We start from the raw sequence: 20,791 nt of genomic DNA, 5'->3' as shown, positions 1-20,791 counted from the left end.
TGCAACATTAAAATTGCTTTTTTATTGAGCATTGACAAATTCCTAAAACTGCTATTTAAATCTGTAGGACTGCAAATGTAAATTTTACATGCAATTTAAATGTTTTTTTACAAATCACTTTAATACAGTAATATACTACTTGACAGGGTTTATTAATTATTAATAAAATATATATTTTTTTCCTTGGAAAAAATACATGCACTGTAGCCTACTGTACCTGATTGCCTATATATCCAGATGAATCAATACTGAATTAAGTCAAGATCTAAGCTGTATTGAATCATGTGCTTTTTAATCAAAATTAAAAAAATAAAAAATAAACAAAACAAAAAATATCAATACACAGCCCTACAAATGGCTTAAAAAAAAAATCCTTTTGTCAATCAAGTTAAAATATATCATTGAACAGTTCATATCTGAGCGTAGCCAATGAACTTTGTCCTTTTTTCCATATTCAAATGCTTTTTTGTGATTCATCTCAGAGCCAGTTGGTTTGGTTAATGACTTGGAACTCTTTATTCAAGTGTTTTTTGAAGTCTCTCTGGAGAAAATGAAAAATACTTCACCAGAAGCCAAGCAGCTGAAGCAGTGGGCGGTCACTGTTGCGCTGTTGCTTTGATCAGTGTTTTTAGGTCTGATTCTCAGTCACCTTTGGTTTTAATGATGCAGTCAGTGTATGTCAGTCGTATCTCTTGTAATGATGAACATGTGTTTTTATGGATTGGTATTGATTTCATCCCTGTTGATGATATCACACTTGTTTATGCGCAGCTGCATGTGTTTGTGTGTGGGAGTGTGAGTTGGAACATATTATAGCATTACAAAATCTGCTCATCCAAGGGCTGAAACCATTAAACATGCCTTTTAACATTAATTGACACTGACTAATCGTAATCCTAATGGAAATGTACAGATTAATTCCAAGCTTTAATTTGTGCTTGGGTAATTTAGATTTCATGGAAATATGCATAAATACATTTTAGATTTTATTATTATGTTTTTTCCTTGAAATTATGTTGACAAAGCATGTGTGTATTACAGAATGTGTAAAGGGCTGAGATATGCTAGCAGCACTATGTGACTCTTAAGTATTCAAACATTTGTAGCTTCGATTTTGATCATGTAGTTTTGAGAAAAGAACCTTCAGCATTTGATGCCTGTTGGTTTGATATCTAGCTTTCTAATTCAATCCATACAGTTCAAAAGTTTGAAATCATTAAGATTTTTATTTAAGATTTAAGATATCTATTTTAGTCTCTTCCGCTCACCTAAGCTGTATTCATTTGATTAAAAAAACAGTAATATTGTGAAATATTATTACAATTTAAAAGAACTGTTTTCTATTTGAATATATTTTAAAATTAAATTTATTCCTGTGATGCAAAGCTGAATTTTCAGCGTCATTACTACAGTCTTCTTTAGTGTCACACACTGTAAATATATATATATATATATGTATATATATATATATATACTACTGGTCAAAATTTGGAATAATTAAGATTTTTAAATGTTTAGAAAGAAGACTCTTCTGCTCACCAAGGCTGCATTTATTTCATTAAAAAATACAGTAAAAACAGTAATGTTGTGAAGTACTATTAAAATTTGAAAAAAAAAAAGGTTTCTTTTTGAATATATCATGCAATGTAAAAAAAAGTTGAGGCAACCAGCTTCAGCAGATTTTTGAGTTTTCTCAACTTATTTTTGTTGTATAAACTTAAAACAACAAGTTGAGAAAACTCCAAAATCTACTGAAGCTGGTTGCCTTCAAATTTTAAGTTGGCTCAACTTTTTTTTTTTACATTGCATGATCCTCCAAAAATCATTCTAATATGCTGAATTGATGCTTAATTGTTATCAATTATTATTAGTGTGTTTGATTGAATTATCGTCTTATCATCAGTGTCTTTGATGAATAGAAAGTTCAAAAGAACAGCATTTATTTAAAAAAGAAATCTTTTGTAACATTATAAATGCATTTACTGTCACTTTTGATCAATTTAATGTATCCTTTGCTGAATAAATGTTTTAATTTCTTTGAAAAAATATCATGTATGTCAGTTTCCACAAAATTATTATGTAGAAAAATGGTCTTCAACATGAATTATAATAAGAAATGTTTCTTTAGCAGCAAATCAGCATATTAACATGATTTCTGAAGGATCGTGTGACACTGAAGACTGGAGTAACGATGCTGACAAAATTCAGCATTACATCACAGGAATAAATTAATTTTTAAGATATATTCAAAAAGAAAACAGTTTTTATTTTTTTTTATTTTAATAATACTTCACAACATTACTGTATTTTTAATGAAATAAATGCAGCCTTGGTGAGCAGAAGAATCTTCTTTCTAAACATTTAAAAATCTTAATTATTCCAAATTTTGACCAGTAGTATATATTTCAAGTGTTAAGTAATTTTCTAAATACTTTTTGGTTTGATACTAGATAGGATTTCATCTTTGAGTTACAGTGAGCTGCAGTTTCATGCTTCTGTCAGAAACTGAACTGACTTGTGCCAGTCAAATCTGCCTACTTCCCTCCCTGTCACCTGCTAGTCCAGCTGAGTAGAGTGTACGGCTGGTGCAATCAGAATAACCAGAGAAAGACAGAAATGAGGGGAAAAAATTGCACCTATAAAGAAAAAATCCATCTATAATAATGGTTTAAAGGGGACCTATTATGCCCCTTTTTACAAGATGTAAAATAAGTGTCTGATGTCCCCAGAGCGTATATGTGAAGTTTTACCTCAATATACCCCACAGATAAATTTTTATAGCTTGTTAAAATTGCCACTTTTAGGGTAAGAGCCAAAACGTGCTGTATTTGAGTGTGTTGCTTTAAATGCGAGTGAGCTGTTGCTCCCGTAGAAGAGGGCAGAGCTTCAAGAGCTCAAGCTCCGGCATTAGTATTGCTAGCCTTTGCAAATAAACATTCCCCTATTAGTACAAGCCTGTTATCTTTACAGAAAACTACTCGGTTTCAAAGTCAGTCATCTGATTATACTGTGCATAATAAATTTGCGTTTATGAATTATACAGGGATAAAAATAACAACATAGCTGGTCTCATGCTATCACAAACTTTATAAGTTCCACTTTTGATTATGAGCTCAACAACTTCAAGCGATCGACTCACATTGCTTTCATATGCAACTTTTAACTACCACATTCCTATTCACGATCATTCTGATAGCACTTGAAGGCAGCATCAGTGAAAACACAAAAGAGACAATGATCGCTTTAGCAATAAGCCTTACAGAGTGCCAAGAAGCTCTTTCAGAAAGGCAATTTGGAAAACAAACGAGTGATACTTACTTTGTCTGGAGCTGAAGTTCGTGCAAGAAGCGTTGGTATTAATTCCTAACAATATAGGGGATGTTACCAACTTTTTCCTGGATATTTCCTTCAAAAATGAAATTTAACCACAGTGTCCTCGGCTCAGATGATGGGAGATTATGGCGACTCCTATGACTTTTTCCCCTCGGTGACGTGTACAGAGGGAGAATCTGAAACAGCTCGTTTGGAGAGACTGTTCATAATTTATTGTTTTTATTAAAAAATGAGTTGGTGGATTTTTAACATTATAGGCTGGTTGTTTTCACACGCTGCGGCCACACAACTGTGTTCAAACACCTTATAAAAGTACAAGTATATAAGTCCCCTTTAAACTTCATTCACAGTTGAGTGTTTGAGTCTTATCACTTTTCTTGTATATACCTGATCACAATAGCGAGATACAGTCACAAATATGTTTGTGACTACGAAAAGGCTGTGCAGATAAGATATTTTGTGTGAGTGCTTTCTTGGAAAGACAGTGTGTGTTTTTCTATGTCTCATCCTCTAACAACCCTTGTCTCCTGTCACGCAGGAGGTGTCAAATTCATCAGCGATGAGTGTGGCGAGCAGCAGCAGGGGTCGACACGTCTCACAGCAGGTCTTCCTCCAGGATGAAAGGGTACAGACATTTCCGACAGCCCTGCTACTAATAACTCTCCATTTCACCAAAAAACGTCAGACACTAACAGTAGTGGATCTCGCCAACAGGATCTACGCTGACAATCACACCACTCTTAATTCACAGTCTCTATAGTGCTTCATTTCTGTTTATTGTCTGCTGTGAAATGTCACTGCAACTGATCAATTTTCAATAATGTGAAAATGTAATTTAGAAGCTGGAGGTTTTAGCGTCATCACCTCCACATAAACACTTGCATTTACATTCATTCATTTTAGCCTAAGTGAATTGCATTGCATTTAACACGTATATTTTATCAGTTCATGCACTGCCTGAGAATCATACCCATAACGTTGCCCTCCTTATAATAATCTCATGGTAAAGGATGCTAAAAGTGATTAGAAATGAGAACAAGGGGAATAAATAAAGGTTTGAAGTAACCCTGCGAAAATAGAAGTGAGAGTATAGTCCAGTAGAATAATTCATGGAATATTGATTGTTTAATCGAGTGAGCAGATCAGTGTCTGTGGAGTAGAATAAAAATAAAACACTAAAAGATTAAAAGTGCTTCAAAGGTTCTTGTCATGCCGAAGTCACATTTAAAACAATTCATGATAATTTGCTGTATTTTAAAATATAAAAATATATTACAAATTAATATATTAAAATATAAAATAATATATATTATATTGTGAAAATATTTATATTATAAAATGTATAAAAATATTATATTAAAAATACTTTACCTCTTTATATGTGGTTCATCTGATTAGAATTTAGAGTTGAGACTGGGAAAGGCGCTATATAAATTAAACATATTATTATTATTATTATATTATTATTATTAAACACAATGCTTATGAAAACATCTGCCAAATGCATAAGTGTAAATTCATGCCAGAACTGTTCATTTAGATGCTGTGGGTTGCACTCTATTTCATTATTGCATATGCCATTAAATTGAAGTTGTTGTATTTGTTTTGTCTTATTACAGGCTGCATGTGATCAAATCGCTCATAACTTGGAGGTTATTTCCAGTTATGAGAATCATCACAATGAAACGGGTAAGTTTACCAGCAGTAATTTATAGATAATAAGTTCTATATCACACAATGACTCATTCTTTGGCTTACAGTGCATTTTACAGAGGCTCACAAGATGTATTTAATTTTAACTTTTGCTTCCAGAGGAGGAAGAGTACTATCCAAGGCTCTCGACTAAAGAACTGGCACAGCATTTTGAAAAGACTATTGAGGAGGCAGCCCCCAGCAAGAAAATTAAGGTAAGTCTTCTTTAGCCTTCATCTCTACTCTGACACATTAATGTATTATACTTTAATAGGATTCAGTGCAGAAAAAGACTCTGCTTACAATTATCTTTTACGTTTCCATGAGTCCCTCTATTCAACAGCATAGTTGTATTAAGCTTTATATGACTTGAAAGCATGTGTTCATCTCTCAGTGTTCTGACATTGTTATTGTAAATTCACTTTACATCTGATACGAGTTATTTTTGTGTCTTTATTGTGCATCTAAACGACAATGCATAGCAGACTACAAGTCTTGCTCTCAACACAGTTTTTTCAAACAAATCGGTTTACTGGAATATCAACACTGCATAAGATATTCAGGCTTGTTTTTATAGACTTTTTCTTTAATATGAGTGTATTTTGTTTTTGTTTTTAACATGTATGAACACATTAAAATAGAAAAACTGTATTAAAGAAAAAGTCTATAAAATCATGTCTTACTGTCTAATGCAGTCTTGCTTCTCAAGTAAGTTTTCTTGTTTTAGAGATTTTTTAAATATTTTACTTGGAAAATGTCAAAAAGACTAATTAAAACTCATTAAAAAGACATTTTTGCAGTGTGCAGTAATTTTCAACTGTACTACATGATATTGATGGTTTTAGGGAAGTGTGTCTAATATATTCATGAAGCTGTTTTTTTAAATATAACAATGCATTGGGTTAGAAAAACCATTCATTTAGTTAATGGATAACTCTTTCAGATGCAGAGGGCAAACATAGTGCTGTGGCTGAGCAGTTACAAAAATCAGATAACTTTTTCTTATAATTGTGCAAGGTGGTGCTCTTTATTTTTATTTTTTTTGACACTCAAGCAGTATCTTTACAAACACAAAATTAATAATTTTTAGCCTCAACCACAATTATTATTATATTTTTTGAATGCACAATAAGGACACAAAAATACTAGAAAGACCTTTAAAATTATTTGGCCAGATTTTGACAATCAGCTTTAAAAAATGAAAGTACTTTTCTGATCCAGCTGAATATAAGCCATTTCAGACCTCCACTGAATTATGTCCATTATTCTCTCTCTAAAAAAGATTGAACGTGACAAAAGCCGTTCACAGCTGCCATCAGATGTGAGCACGTCCCATCAAACTGTGAAGACTGAAATATCAAGTGCTCTGAACAGTGTTGCCTCAGACAAAGTGGAAGAAGGTGAACCGAGTTATGAGTTTACTTTTGATGATGATGATGATGATGATGATGATGACGATAATTTGGAATATCTGCCACCGCCCCCACCGGACTTACTGGAGGATACTTCGGACGTTGCGGAAAACTTTCCTGAACCTCCAGTGAAACACACAGTGAACAGACAGCAATACTACAGACAGAGGGAGCTATCAGAGCTAAAACGTCTCTGCAAACACATTCACCCTGATGTCAGGAAAGACCTGGAAAGAGATTTTTACGATGACGAGGACATTGAAGCAGTAGGAGACGTTCAAGAGGCAGCATACCAGTTTGAACACACTGGCAGCAATTCAAACGGAAGCCCGGATCACGAATATTTGGAGTGGGACGAGATTCTGAGAGGCGAAGTGCAGTCCATGCGCTGGATGTTTGAGAACAAACCCTTGGACTGCATTAAGGATGATTTGAATAATGAAGAGGATGGCAAAAAGATCATTCAGCAGGAAATCATTCCTGGAGGTGACGTTAAGAACAGGGCTTTGATGTTTGAGACGCAGCCCATGGATACACTGGGATTGCAACGTGATTCAGCTAAACGGAACTATCTAATGAATGAAGTGGGGAAAAGAGATGTGCGTGCGGCCGCCTGTCTGTTTGAGACAAAGCCGATGGATACGCTAAATAAAATTCACACTGATGATGAGCAAACCAAAGAAGTCATCTTCACACAAGAAGCCGACGAAGGGGATGTGAAGTCTGTGAGGTACATGTTTGAAAACCTAGAAATGGATTCTCTGGGCGACACTGAAACCATGGATGAGAAGCAGCTGCTGAGCCTGAAGTCTGTACTGGAGGAGATCAAGTCAGAAGTGAAGAAAGTCATATGGATGTTTGAGACGCAGTGCATGTGTGTAATGAGGGAACACTCTGGTGAGATGGTGTTGATTACTTCTGTCCGCCGAGAGGAGACGGAGAAAGGTGATGTCAAAACATCAAGATGGCTCTTCGAAACGCAGCCATTGAATGACATTGACATGGACCTTTCTCAAATCAGGCTAATCTCCAGTATATCCATGGAAGACAACCAGCTTGGTGATGCGAAAAGGGGAAGGTGGCTGTTTGAGACAAAGAGGTTTGACTCCATAAATGCCCAATGGGAGAGAATGCAAAAGCAGCAGAAAGAAGAGATTCTTGGGGCGGATGTACGCAAACACTGCATGGTGTTTGAGACACAGCCTATGGACACGCTTAAAGACGATGCCAACTCCAGACCTGTTGCCTCAGAACAGATTATTGGAGGTAACGTTCGCTCTGTGAGACACTTGTTTGAAAACGCTCCACCGGATGAACTCAAAGAGCTTCCAGAAGTGGGAAAACTAAATAAAAAAGCAGTCTTTGAAGAAGGAAGAGGTGATGTGAGACACCAAAAATGGATGTTTGAGAATAAACCTCTGGAGAACATTAAAGATGAGGATGATGATGTAAAACGACTTAAGAAAACCATAGCGTCTGATGAAGAAAGAGGCGACGTGAGACATCAAACATGGCTGTTTGAGAACCAACGCTTGGAAGACATTCAAGAGGAAAAGAGAGAGTTTGTGAAGACAGTTGATTCAGAGCAAATAGATAGAAGTTACAAGGGTGATGTCCGCAGAAATTGTTGGGTGTTTGAGACACAACCGATGGATATGTTAAAGGATGATTCTAATGCCAGGCCAGCAAGTGCAGAAGAAATTATAGGAGGTGACGTTCAGTCTGCCAGACACTTTTTTGAGACTGCTCCAAAAGATGAGATGAAAGAGCTTGCAGAGGTGGGGAAGCTCAAAAGAATGATGACATCTGAGGAGAAAGGAGACGTTCGACACCAGAAGTGGCTGTTTGAGAGCCAACCGCTGGAGCAGATCAGAGAGGAGAGAAAGGAAATAACAAGAACGGTGAATCTGGAGGATATAGAAAATGTGGATGTGAGCAACTACAAGCAAATTTTTGAAACATATGATTTAAGCCAATATGACGAAAGTCAGAAGATTCAAGTTGAGGGTGTCACCACTGGCTCTGTTAGATCAAATAAAAATCTATTTGAGTCCATGCCATTATATGCACTGCAAGACAGCTCTGGGCATTATCACAAGGTCAAAACCGTACGGCGGGAGGAAATCCTTAAAGGAGATGTCAGAAGTTGCCAGTGGATGTTTGAAACTCACCCTATTGACCAATTCGACGAGAGCATCACTAAATTCCAAATCATAAAGGGCATAACACAACAAGAGATCGAATCTGGAGATGTCAAGATGGCCAAATGGCTCTTTGAAACACAGCCTCTCGATGCCATTAAGTATTTTAGCAATATTGAAGATGAAGAGTGTGTTACTAGGGAGACAGCAGAAATAGTCAAAGGTGATGTTAAAACCTGTAAGTGGCTTTTTGAGACCAAACCTATAGACATGCTTTATGAAAGAGAAGAGCTTAAGAGTACAAAAGATTCTGATGAAGTTCAAAAAGGCGATGTGAAAACATGCACTTGGCTTTTTGAAAGTCAAACCCTTGATGCCATACAGGATAACTCAGAGACGGTGTTGCAAACTCGCACTGTGAAACAAGAGGACATTCATGGAAAAGATGTTCGCATGGCACGTTTCCTGTTTGAGACAGAGAACCTGGAGAACATATGTGGAGGACAGCGAGAAGATTTTAAGAGTGTTACTGAAATAGACATACAATCAGGGGATGTGTCTCGGATGAAATACATATTTGAGACCCAATCTTCTGACGTTATGAGCTCAACCTCTGAGGATTTCATGAGACAGCTGAGGAGTGCTCAAGCTGAGGATATTCAGAGAGGAAATGTTGGAAACTGCAAATGGTTATTTGAAAACCAACCCATAGATAAAATCGCAGAGACCCCCGGCGAGCTAAAAGGAGCTCGTACGGTACAAGACGTTCAGGGAGGCAATGTTGATAAAGGCAGATTCATTTTTGAGACCTACACGTTAGATTCGATTCAAGACGTGTACTCTGAGGCTGAAGTGAGAAAGCTGCAGAAAGTCATCAGAGAGGATGAGGAGAAAGGAGATGTGAAAACGTTCGCCATGATGTTTGAGACTCAGCCTCTCTATGCCATCCGAGACAAAGAAGGCCATTATCATGAAGTGACCACGCTTACAAAAGAAGAAATACATAGAGGCGATGTAGTTGGAGCCCGTTGGCTCTTTGAAACAAAGCCTCTGGACTCAATTAGAGACACGGATGAGGTCTATCTTTTAAAAGCCGTTACAGAGGAAGATATCCAAAAAGGTGATGTCAGCTCAGCAAGATGGAGGTTTGAAACCCAGCCCCTTGATAAGATTGCAGAAGATGACAAAATATCAATGAAAACTGTTGAGGACATTCAGGGAGGTGATGTAAAGACAAACAAGCAGCATTTTGAATCAGATGCATTGTCTCAAAAGTTGGTGCGTACTGTCAGCATGAGTGAGATTCATAAAGGGGATGTTAGGACAGCAAAATGGATGTTTGAAACTCACACAATTGATCAGATACATGCTGAAAAGTCAGAAGATGAGATGAAAACTGTTGTTATGGAGGAACAGCTGAAGGGGGATGTCAAACAGTCTGTGTGGCTATTTGAGAAGAATCCTCTTGATCATATTAACGAAAGCGACGAAAGTAAAAAGGTAATTTGTGAAGAAATCCCCAAAGCAGATGTCAAAACCACAACGTGGCTTTTTGAAACTACGCCGTTCACTGAATTTAATGAGAGCAGCTTGGAGAAGACAGAAATCGTTGGTAAAAGTGTTAAAGCCACCCTCGACGAACTGTTCACCCAAAGAATGGTAGACAACAAAGGTATCATCATAGAGGCAGATGAAATTGGAGACGTTCGCATGGCTAAGTACAACCTCATGAATAAAGAAGCTCCCCAGATCCAAAGAGAAGAAATCATGAAAGGAGATCTGGAAAACATCATGATGAACCTCCTCAACAGACAGGAGAAAACCGAGAGGGGAATCGTTATAAATGCAGAGGAGAGGGGAGACATCAGCAGCGCCGTACAACAGCTGCTCCAAGAGCACAGCAGCACCTCTGTGGAGAAAGAGGAGATACTAAGAGGTGACATTCAGGAAGCCATAAACAACCTGCTGAAAGAGGAGAGCACTGGCAAACGGGGCATTCTCATTCAAGAAGACGAAAAGGGAGATGTTCGTATGACAATCTACTCTTTATTCAATTCTCCTGACGAATCAAGCACTCAGAAAGAAAATATAGTCAGTGGTAATGTGAAAGGGTGCCTTGAGAGACTTTGCAATCCAGGCACAGAGGAGATTGTGAGAATTAAAGTGGATGAAGCAGAGAGGGGAAAGGTGAGCTTTTATTCTACATGTATTGAGTCGGGTGCACTGGATTACCTCAAAAAGCTGCAGGTAGAGCCAGATGAGGCTGACCCGGGTAAAATTGAAAAAGAGGAAATCATCGGTGGTAATATTAAGGGAACGAAACTCAGCCTGACACATAATCAAGCTCAAATCGGTCGTCTGGTGGACAGGGAAGATATAGTCCCAGGCGATGTTCATAACACAGTTAAGGTTTTCATGACCAAGCCTCCAGTCTCATTTGAACATTTACAGAGAGACGAGATTGTGAGAGGAGACCTGCAAGCGGTGATGAATTCTCTGACGCAGTCTGTAAACCAGACGGTTGTTTTGGAGAAAGAAGAAGTAATTCGAGCTGATTTACCTACAACCCTGAGGTCTCTAGAGGAGGCCCAAAATCAGCCCAGAGAGGTGGAAAAGCCCGAAATCCTTCCTGGTAACATCAAAGGAGCGCTGAAATCGCTAAAAGACTCGGCTTCCACCAAGGTGGAAATTGTCCTTGAAGATTTAGTGCCAGGTGACATCAAAGGTACGTTGAAATCGCTGGAGGAGGCCAAATATGCAATGAGAGAGGTGGAGAAGGAGGTGATTGTAAAGGGTGACATTCACACGGCAATACAGTGTCTACAAGAAGCATCAAATGAGAGAAAGGTTTGCCAGCAGGAGATTGGTGTCCAGGGAGATGTGAAAGGCAAGATTCAACTCTTACTTGAGCCTCCTCCATCTCCCAGAATGCAGCGCAGGGCGAGCACAGAGGGCGACGTGAAGCTTTCCATAAAATCACTCTATGACACCCAAGAGCAAGTGCTATCAGAGAAAGAAGAAGTGATAAAAGGAGACGTTAAGGGCACAATAAAATCCTTAATGGAAACAGCACAGAGAGCTAGCCCAACGATTCCCCGAAGGCAGTCAAAAAGAAAGGTCAAAGTTCCTGCCAAGGCCCCGTCTCCATCAGTGAAAGACATCCCAGCACAGAAGCCCATCCCTGCAGTTAAAATCCTTGAAATGAGCAGTGAATCAAAGAGAAGCGCTCACAAGCAATCAATGCAAAACAGATACGCATCTCAAGAGAGCACTGCAATCACCGCTCACACCACAGCATGCAGCCAGGAGACAAAGACCACAGTGCTGGAGCACAAAACAATTGTTCAAACACACGGTGTCAAAACATTGAAGACCGACTTCCGAAACCTGAAAAAAGGTGGCTGTAAGGGGTTGATCAGACTGGATAAAAGAAAACAGCAGGAAATCCATACGCCACCTCCACCACCTGACCCCGAACCCCCTCTGCCTCCCCCTCCAACGCCCCCTCCGGATTATGATAGCATCTCCTTCCCCACGCCTCCTCCGAGCATTAGGGGTGATCACGATCTTCCCCCTCCCCCTACTCCTCCTCCATGTGATCCAGCCAAGACAGAACTTGACCATTTACCTCCTCCACCAACCCCACCACCTCCTCTTGCCACAGCTGAGCTAGACCTCCTCCCTCCGCCTCCCACAGAACAGGAGCTAAACCTCCTTCCACTGCCCAACATAACACCATCCAAACCCACTAAAATGACTGTCAAACCTGTCAAAGCACCAACATTGTGCAAAGTACCCAAACTTGAGCCAGCAATTTCATTTGAGCAAATGGATGTGCAGGCTACACGAGAGACCAAGAGTAGAAAAAATGTCATCGCATCATCAGTTAAGTCCACCGTGATATCGTCTGAAATTCAGTCTGTGTTCACAAATCAGCCACCGGAGTCTCCGCGGCCTCCCAAGAAAGTTTTCGCCCCCTTGATGCTCACCCCTCCCGCCTCTCCTCCTCCGCCGTCCAAATCCCCGGTAAGCAAATTCAAAACCCCATTAATACAAGCTGAACAGAAGTACAGACAGCAGTGGGAGGAAAGCTGCACGCCGCCACCACCGCGCTCCCCAGCCTTTGAAATCCACATGCACGAGTCAGTCAGTGCAGCCCTTGAAATGCTTTCTTCAGAGAGCACAGGCACGGTGCAATCAGAAGCAAGCATATCATTTGATTTCACTCAAGAGAGAGCTCAAAAGGGTGTGACCAAATCCGAATCAGCCACAGACTCATATGATTCAACCAAGCACACAGCTCTCTCAAACGCTCCCCCAAGCAAGGCTTTAATCGCTGCCACAAATGAGAAATCTCCAGAATCTCCTGTTATTTCCTCAGTTAAACAGAATAGTATCTCTAATCAGTCATCGCAGGGCTCTTCGGGTCAGCAGCAGACCACCTCTATTTCAGCTAAAAAGAAAAAGAAGAGATCCATGATGACCAATATACAGCAGGTGACAAAGACGGTTATTAAAAACACAACCAAAGAAGAAATAAAGGTCTCTGTCAAAACAGACAAACCTCAAAGTCTCTCTAAAAATGAATCTGAGAATGTGAGCAGCATATCTGAGGACAAAACAAAAGAGGTAAGCTCTCCAAAGAAAAATCAAGAAAAAAACTCTCCTGATCGATCCCAACCAAACAAAGAGAGTCAAATTAAGGATGCTGAGCAGAAGCCCCAAAAGGTCGACAGTCAAAAGTCTAAGAAAGTTAGTAAGAGCACTAAACTGGAAAGCAAGGAGAAAGCCACAGCGGAGCAGGAGAATGTTCAGGGGAAACAAAGCAGAGAAAAAAGCCCCACAGAAACAGAGAATAAAGTGGAGAAAGAGGCCAAAGAGAAACCTGTAGAGGGGCCTCCTGCCACTCCGAAAAAGAAAAGGAGGAGCAAGAGTAAGAAAGACAGAGAAGCCGCTCAAAGCAACAACGCTGCATCCATCTCGCCCACCGAGGCCATGCCTGCTGAGCCTAAGTGGCCAGTCCTGACATCTGATGAAAAACACGAAGAAATCACCGTTGAGCAAACACGGCACACCATTCAAACGGGACACACTGAGGTTTACAAGGAGGTCATCAAAACTGAAAGTGCAGTCCAACAGCAGAGTTTCCAGGAGGAGGGCACGACTGCAAAACTTCAAAAGCAGGCCAGTGGAAGGCAGCAGATTCTTGCGGAATCAAAAGATGAAAGCAAAAATGTTCCAATAAAAATGACAGGCAAATCTGCACAAAAGGAGCCTGCTGAGTCCTCGGCAGAGAGCGCCGGCACATCTCTAAGACAAGACGAAGTGCAGAAGATGTTGTCTCGTATCTCAGAGTTACAGGGGGTTGTGGGAAAAATGGACTCTAAGTCTGTGAAGACGCTGCTCAATGAAATGCCCACCTGGATTCTGGGGCCAGAGGAGAAGAGTGATTTGGAAGGGGCTGCTGCCGAACACAATGAACAGAAGCTTAAAGAAATTCTCGCTCATGTTAAAAACCTTGTTCAAGCAAAGCTAATGCACTTTGACGGCGCTATTGAAAAGCATGAATGTGAGGCCACCTCTGAAAAATTAGTCTCAAGTGGAGCCATACAAAGAATTTCGAAGATTTCCATTGGTTCTACAAAGTGTGAAACACAGAAAGTGGTCAAAGAGGAGACGAAGACAACGCGCAAGAGTCGAAAGCAACAGATGAGCAGCGTTACAACTCTTGACCCCAGAGCTCCGTCCCCATTGTTACGGATGCGCGTTCCCTCACCTACGTTCATCACCATCGAGTCCACAAGGAGAACTGATTCGCCACAGAGGGCAGCACCTTCGCCTTCCCCAACGCCACCGACGCCTCCTCCGCGCAGGTCTGAGATGCCAAGCTCTCGCTTAAACAGGGATTCACCTTCATCCTCCTCGAGCCGGGCAGATAGTCTGACGCGGCTCAGAAATGCCACAGCTACGCTCTCCCGCGGTGCCTCACCGGATCTGATGCCTCACCTGGTGGCGGCCCCTGGGAAGAAGTCCGAAATTGTGGAATCTCCCACTACGTTCCAAAGGCAGATCAAAATTGACTCTAAACCAGTTGAAGAGAAGACTCTTGGGTCTTCTGAAACACAAGTGGTGACCGTTGAAGTGAATAACGCTAATGTAAGTGGAGATGCCATTATTGTTCCAGATCGTTTAGGCCCCAACACCGAGACAGAAAGTGCAGTGAAAGAGAAGGAAAATCTCTCTAAGTTTGATCTGTCTGGACAAGCCACAACAATTGAGACGTTAGAGGGCAAAGTTGGTATTAGAAAAGACCCAATTGGCAATACAGAGAAGCCTGGCAGGGAAAGTGACGACCTGGAGCTTGATACGGAGAAGAAAGCAAGAAAACAAGAGGATATGGCTGCTTTCAACATCAAGGATATTAAAAATGTTTTTGAAATGAGTGAGCGAAGTTCCCCCATCAAAGAGCTACAAAATAAACAGGAGGAACAGGAGTCAAGAGTGAGTGAAATTGCATCTGAAGGTTCAAAGCCTGAGCTTCCTCCAGAGAGGGAACAATGCTCCCAGCTGAGCTCCCCTCCGCTTGTGAGCAGAGATGTGAAAGTAGACATGTCTGTCGATCCAACAGGCTTTTCAGAGACAAAAACAGTCACTGAACATTATTCTTCTGTTGACGAGTTCAGCACTAAAATTATCGGATCAAGAAGCACCACGGCGGTTTCCACGCACTCTCAAAGCGTTACGACGCAACGGGTGCCTTTTTCCTATGCTGATGCTGTGAAGAAAAAGACGTCAGAGGTGACGGTGTCACCTGAGGCCTCTGCAGAGGAACTGATGAAGAACTTCCATAAAACGTGGACAGAAAGTGAGAGTGTGTTCAAAAGCTTAGGTGTCACAGGTGAGAGAGCCAAGCCACCTACTAGTGCATCAAACCGAGACTGCTGTGCCGGGTAAATATGCCTGCAGTGCATGATGGGAATGAAATTTAACAGCAAGCTACTACAAAACTTCTGAGGTACATTGCCGGGTCAAACTGTGTATGTTTCTAACTTTTGTCTTTTAGCTGAGTTAACGTGTATGTGAATGTGTCAGTCATGAAACAAATGTTACTCATTACAGTTACGTGCATGTTAATAGCTGAAAATTGAAAACGATTTTAAAAGAGTGTGAAGTTTAAGTTTTAAATTAAGTTTGAGTTTATAGTTTTAATGAATACATTTATTTATTTTATTTTATTTTTATTTTTAGGAATAAATACATTTTTAGGAACAATGCATTTATTTGTAATTTTTCATTTATTTTTTGGACAGTGTGACAAACAGATTTCCTTTTTTAACTTTTTAATTTTTTTATTGAAATATTGTTTTGCCATGTCATTTCATTCGTTCATTCGTTTATTTTATTTTATTTTTAGGAATACCACACATTTTTCATACTATCTGACACATATCACTGAACTAAGTGTCCTGGGAAATCACAGAGTCTGGGGAGCAGCCTACACTCTTTTTAGACACTTAGAAATGCTATCTGCCTACTCTCGCTTGCAGCAACATCAAAGAATCAAAAAAGAGTTTATCAGCTTAGAATTTGAAGTATCTCAATAGCACTGAGTGCTTTCTCCATAATTGCCATTCATCTCCGTCTCATTTGCATTTGAGAGTGCTGCAATAATCAAATGTACTTTAAATGCAAAATGTTTTAGGGATTTATACAGAACACTAACTGAAGGAAAACAAAGCTTGAGTTTAAAATTCTGTCTCTGTGTGACCTGAGAAACAGCAACTTGGATTTGTGTGTGTGTGTGTTTTTTGTTTGTTTCATTTCAGAGACTGCAAGTTTGCAGGATCATTGCATTTCCCAAAATAACTCTACAAATTATAACCCAATTGTTATTCAGACTTCTATACACTCAGCTGGGGAAAATAAATAAAAGACTAAAAACAAATGTTGGATGCATATTGAACAGTGCACGTGTTTGGCTAGAGTGAAAATAATATTTTTTTTTATGTAAACTACTAATAAACATTTACATAATGTAAACATTTTCATCTCCAGGTTTGAGAAGTATTAATGCTTTAATGTATTATTGTGTGTCTGAACATGTGTTTTACTACTGCTGTTGTTAACAAACTTTCCAATAACTTTACATTGCAGTAGTGGATGTTGGATGGTTTGGCAAACTGTGCGTGGGAATATTGATTGTGCACAAAACTGAAATGACTAAAACGTGAACATCTTTACCATCTTGCCAGATTCGAGTACCAAAGTCGGACATGTGTGCAGTGTGCAAGAAGAGGGTTTACCCCATGGAAGGCCTGATAGCCGACAAAAAGAAGTTCCATAAATCCTGTTTTTTATGTGAGCACTGCAAAAACAAATTGAGGTATGTTATAAAAAAATTGTACCATGATATTTAAAAGAAAAATTGCTGAAAATGTACTCGTCCTCAGGCCATCCAAGATATAGATGAGTTTGTCTTGTCATCAGAACAGATTTGGTGAAATGTAGCATTACATCACTTGCTCATCAATGGATCCTCTGCAGTGAATGGGTGCCGTCAGAATGAGAGTCCAAACAGCTGATAAATACATCACAATCATCCACAAGTAATCCACACTTCTCCAGTCCATCAGTTAACATCTTGTGAAGTGAAAAGCTCATGTTTGTATAAAACAAACCCATTATTAAGATGTTTTTATGTCTTGATGTTAACTTCAGACCATTACTTCTGGCTTAAATATGAGTGCATAATCAATAATAATGCTTACTCCAGTGAAAAAGTCCATCACCTGTTGTCCTCTCACATCAAAATCTACTGACATATTTGTTTAGAACTGTTTTCACTTGTAAGCGGTGCTTGATCTGTGTTTATTTGTCTTATGATTCAGACGGGACAACTTTTTCACTGAAGAAAATTATGAATAGACGACTCGTATTTTAGTTTGAGGTTAAACGCATCTTAATGATTAATTTGCTTCTTACAAACATGCAGCTTTTCACTTCATAAGACTTGATGGACTGGAGTTTTGTGGATTATTGTGATGTTTTTATCAGCTGTTTATACTCTCATTCTGACGGCACCCATTCACTGCAGAGGATCAGTTTATGAGAAAGTGAAGAAGTTACCATGAAGAAGCTAGCAAGTAACAGAGTGCAACATCCTAGCATCGTTGTAAAGAGTTTATAGTATGTGGTTGTGTTTAAAAAGGAGCATAAACAGACAATTTATCATATTTAACATTAACATCAATATTCTTGTAGGTCTAACAATGTAAGTATTCCAACATAAAGTACCATTATTTGTAACTATAAGATAAAGTATCCTACATAAATCCATTCAATGGAAAACTAGCAGTGCAGTTCTCATTTACAAACTGTGTGAATGCAGACAGCTCTATATATTTTCTGTGATTTATGAATTATGAAACTCTGTTGTCTGACAGCCTTGGAAACTTTGTCTCTCTCCATGGACATTTATACTGCCGGCCACATTTTAAACAACTCTTCAAGTCTAAAGGGAATTTGGAGGATGGATTTGGACAAGGATTGCAAAGGGAATTACTGGGCGTCCGGGATACAGGGAATACATACCATGACGGATCAGATTGGAGATATTCACTTTCGCAAAGTAGCATGTGCTCGCTCTCAGACGTGTTTGAAAAAGAAGCAATTAAACCTGACCAAAGCCCTAACAAAATTTCTGTAGTGTGGCCTCCACAATCAGCCTCTACGAAAAAGACATTCTCTCTGGATCAGGATGTGAAATTAGTTAAACCCGTTTGGCCCCCAAAGAACGAAACTTCAAAGTCTCCTCAGTACCAGCGTCGGAAAGCAACTCAGAGGACCACACTTTAGGAGGAGTGCAACAACACCTCTGGGCCGGCGGTGAAAGAGAAACGGGGAGAGGAGAGCGAGGGAGACATCTCATCGATCAGCAACACACAGAGCATGTCACAACAGCATGAAGTATTGTGGGAACTTTAGAAACACAAGGACACATCACGATGATGAAGAGCTTCGAATGCAGGGTGAAAATCTCGCCGTTGGACGGGTGAGGAAAGGTGGAGAGAGAGATGGTGGAGGTGAAAAGGTAACAGGAAGTTGATAAGGATTTCGGGAAATGATAAATATCTTGTGTATATATAAAGTAGGTGCAGGTTCAGATGGTTTGTGGGTTATGTTGAAAGAAAGACTGAAAGAAAGTGAAATTATGAATAGACATAGAAATCATTTAAGGTCATATTTTACCCCATAAGCAAAAGATAGAAATATAAACTTAAATTTTGCATCAAGAAAATAAAGCCTATTTTTTATACATCCCAATTCTCATTACAGTAATTAAAAAAATACAAATAAAATAAATAAATATATATATATATAATCCCATTATCATTGTTGTAATGTGAAAAATAAATATTACAATTTAGAAACAATAAAAAAAAATAATATATATATATATATATATATATATATATATATATATATATATAAAATATAATATTATTATATATAATTATTATATTATATATGTAATTTTTTCCCCCAGTAAATTCTGTTCAACTATTCATTCTATTCAACTGTTTCTATTCAACTATTCATCAAAAATCATTAAAAAAAAAACAATTAAGCAGCAAAAGTTTTTAACATGGATAATAGTAAGATAACCATTATTAATTACTGAGCACCAATAATAATTTAGCAGCAAACCAGTACATTAGAATTTTATATATTGTCTATTATAGTAACATATATTTTTTATTTCCTTAGAGTGCTTGATTATTCAAATCACAGTGCAAAAAAACTTATTGGTTCTAAAAACAGGCTTTATTTTCTTTAGTTATGCAGGATAAAATGTATTTGTTTTATTTTTGTTTATTTTGGTTAGAAAATGACCTGGTCATGATTTCATTATTAACACTCATGCAGTTACTGGGAATTTTTGGGAAGTCTATTTAAATGTTGTATTTGCAATGCAGCAATCAGTTATTTCAAGATCAAAAATTGTAATTATTCAATTATTGGGTGCCAAATATAAGGGCCTATTTTTACAAACTTTCTGTACACTTCAACAATTCGAAAATGGTGCAAAACATTTCAGTTCTGTTTTAAATTATTTTTTTCAAATTAGTCACAGCATATATTTTCTGCAATGCTTTGTCTGTGTCCATGGAGAGAAGACAATTTATCACTAAATTGAACCCTTTAGATTTGCATCCCTATATTTTTGTATTCTTTATAAGGTTATAATGTATCCTGAGGATTCTTTTCACATCTCAACCTTTTTTTTTTTACTTCTTCCTGTGCAGCACCTGGAGTGTTGTGTGGGAGGAAGATGAACAAAACACATATTTGTAAATCTCTTGTCTTGTTTATAATAGAAGTGTATGTCCTTCTCTCTCAGAAAATAGAAATATTAAGAAATGACAGAAAATATTTTGTGAGGAAAATGATCTTTTTAGAGTTGTCTTCTATGATTTGTACGGGACAATCCCTGATGGTTAAATTAAGTTGGGCTGGTTCAAAAAGAAGTCTTGCTAATTTATTGATGCAATTACAATAAAGACGTCTTGATATCACTGCTTATGCATTCAGGTTAATTTCTTCATTTTAAATGAATGAGTACATGAAAATTCTTTACTCGTGTGGTTTAAAACCCGCATTCTGTTTATATTTCTTAAAAATTGCTTGTCTGGTTGTGTTGAGAGTTTGCACTTTAGTGCATTGAGGCTATTTTTATTTTTTAGCACAGCAGTACAGTGTAGTTTTTTACTCGAAAACACTTTTCATCAAGCATAACCTTACTCTTCTGAACATCAACGAGAGACTTTTGAAGTAAACGGAGTTGACACGTGATAAACTGCTGGTCAACTGCACTTCTGCTGTTATTGTGCTTTAACTGGAATCCCTTAGCTTCACTCACAGTGAGAATTTCAAGGTGTAGTGTTTAAGCAAACCTGTAAGACTGTTGTAAATCAATAGCTCTTGCTGTACAGTCGCCTTAGGGAGAAGTATTAGATTGATGGAAGCTGGAACACTCAGCGTTCTTTTACAGCAGCAGCAGCAGCTTCAAGACCTCAAAATACACTCATCAGCACCAGCAGGACGTTAAAGGGAGAGGGGTCATGATCAAGAGGTATGTGAACTTTTGATTCATCTAGCATGTATTTTATTTGACAGTATTTGTATTATGGATAAATGAGTAAATAAGAACAT

The 20,791-nt window shown here is 38.5% G+C and overlaps 1 protein-coding gene across 1 annotated transcript in view; it reads left to right on the top strand.

Annotated features, from left to right (window-relative positions):
* Positions 1-16,922, top strand: part of LOC306877449 (uncharacterized protein) — a gene marked incomplete at its 3' end in the record, with an annotated part of 30,729 nt that extends 13,807 nt beyond the window's left edge. Inside the window, exons 3-7 of the mRNA XM_079429217.1 lie at positions 3,872-3,958; positions 4,953-5,022; positions 5,146-5,240; positions 6,308-15,476; positions 16,831-16,922. Of these exons, the coding sequence (XP_079285343.1) occupies positions 3,872-3,958; positions 4,953-5,022; positions 5,146-5,240; positions 6,308-15,476; positions 16,831-16,922 (9,513 nt within the window). The remainder of the gene's footprint in view (positions 1-3,871; positions 3,959-4,952; positions 5,023-5,145; positions 5,241-6,307; positions 15,477-16,830) is intronic.
* Between the last annotated feature and the right edge of the window lie 3,869 nt (positions 16,923-20,791).

The sequence above is a fragment of the Barbus barbus genome, assembly GCF_936440315.1.
Source record: "Barbus barbus genome assembly, chromosome: 11".
Taxonomy (NCBI): domain Eukaryota; kingdom Metazoa; phylum Chordata; class Actinopteri; order Cypriniformes; family Cyprinidae; genus Barbus; species Barbus barbus.
Note: the sequence above shows the minus strand (reverse complement) of the source record. Positions and strands in the feature narration are given on the sequence as shown.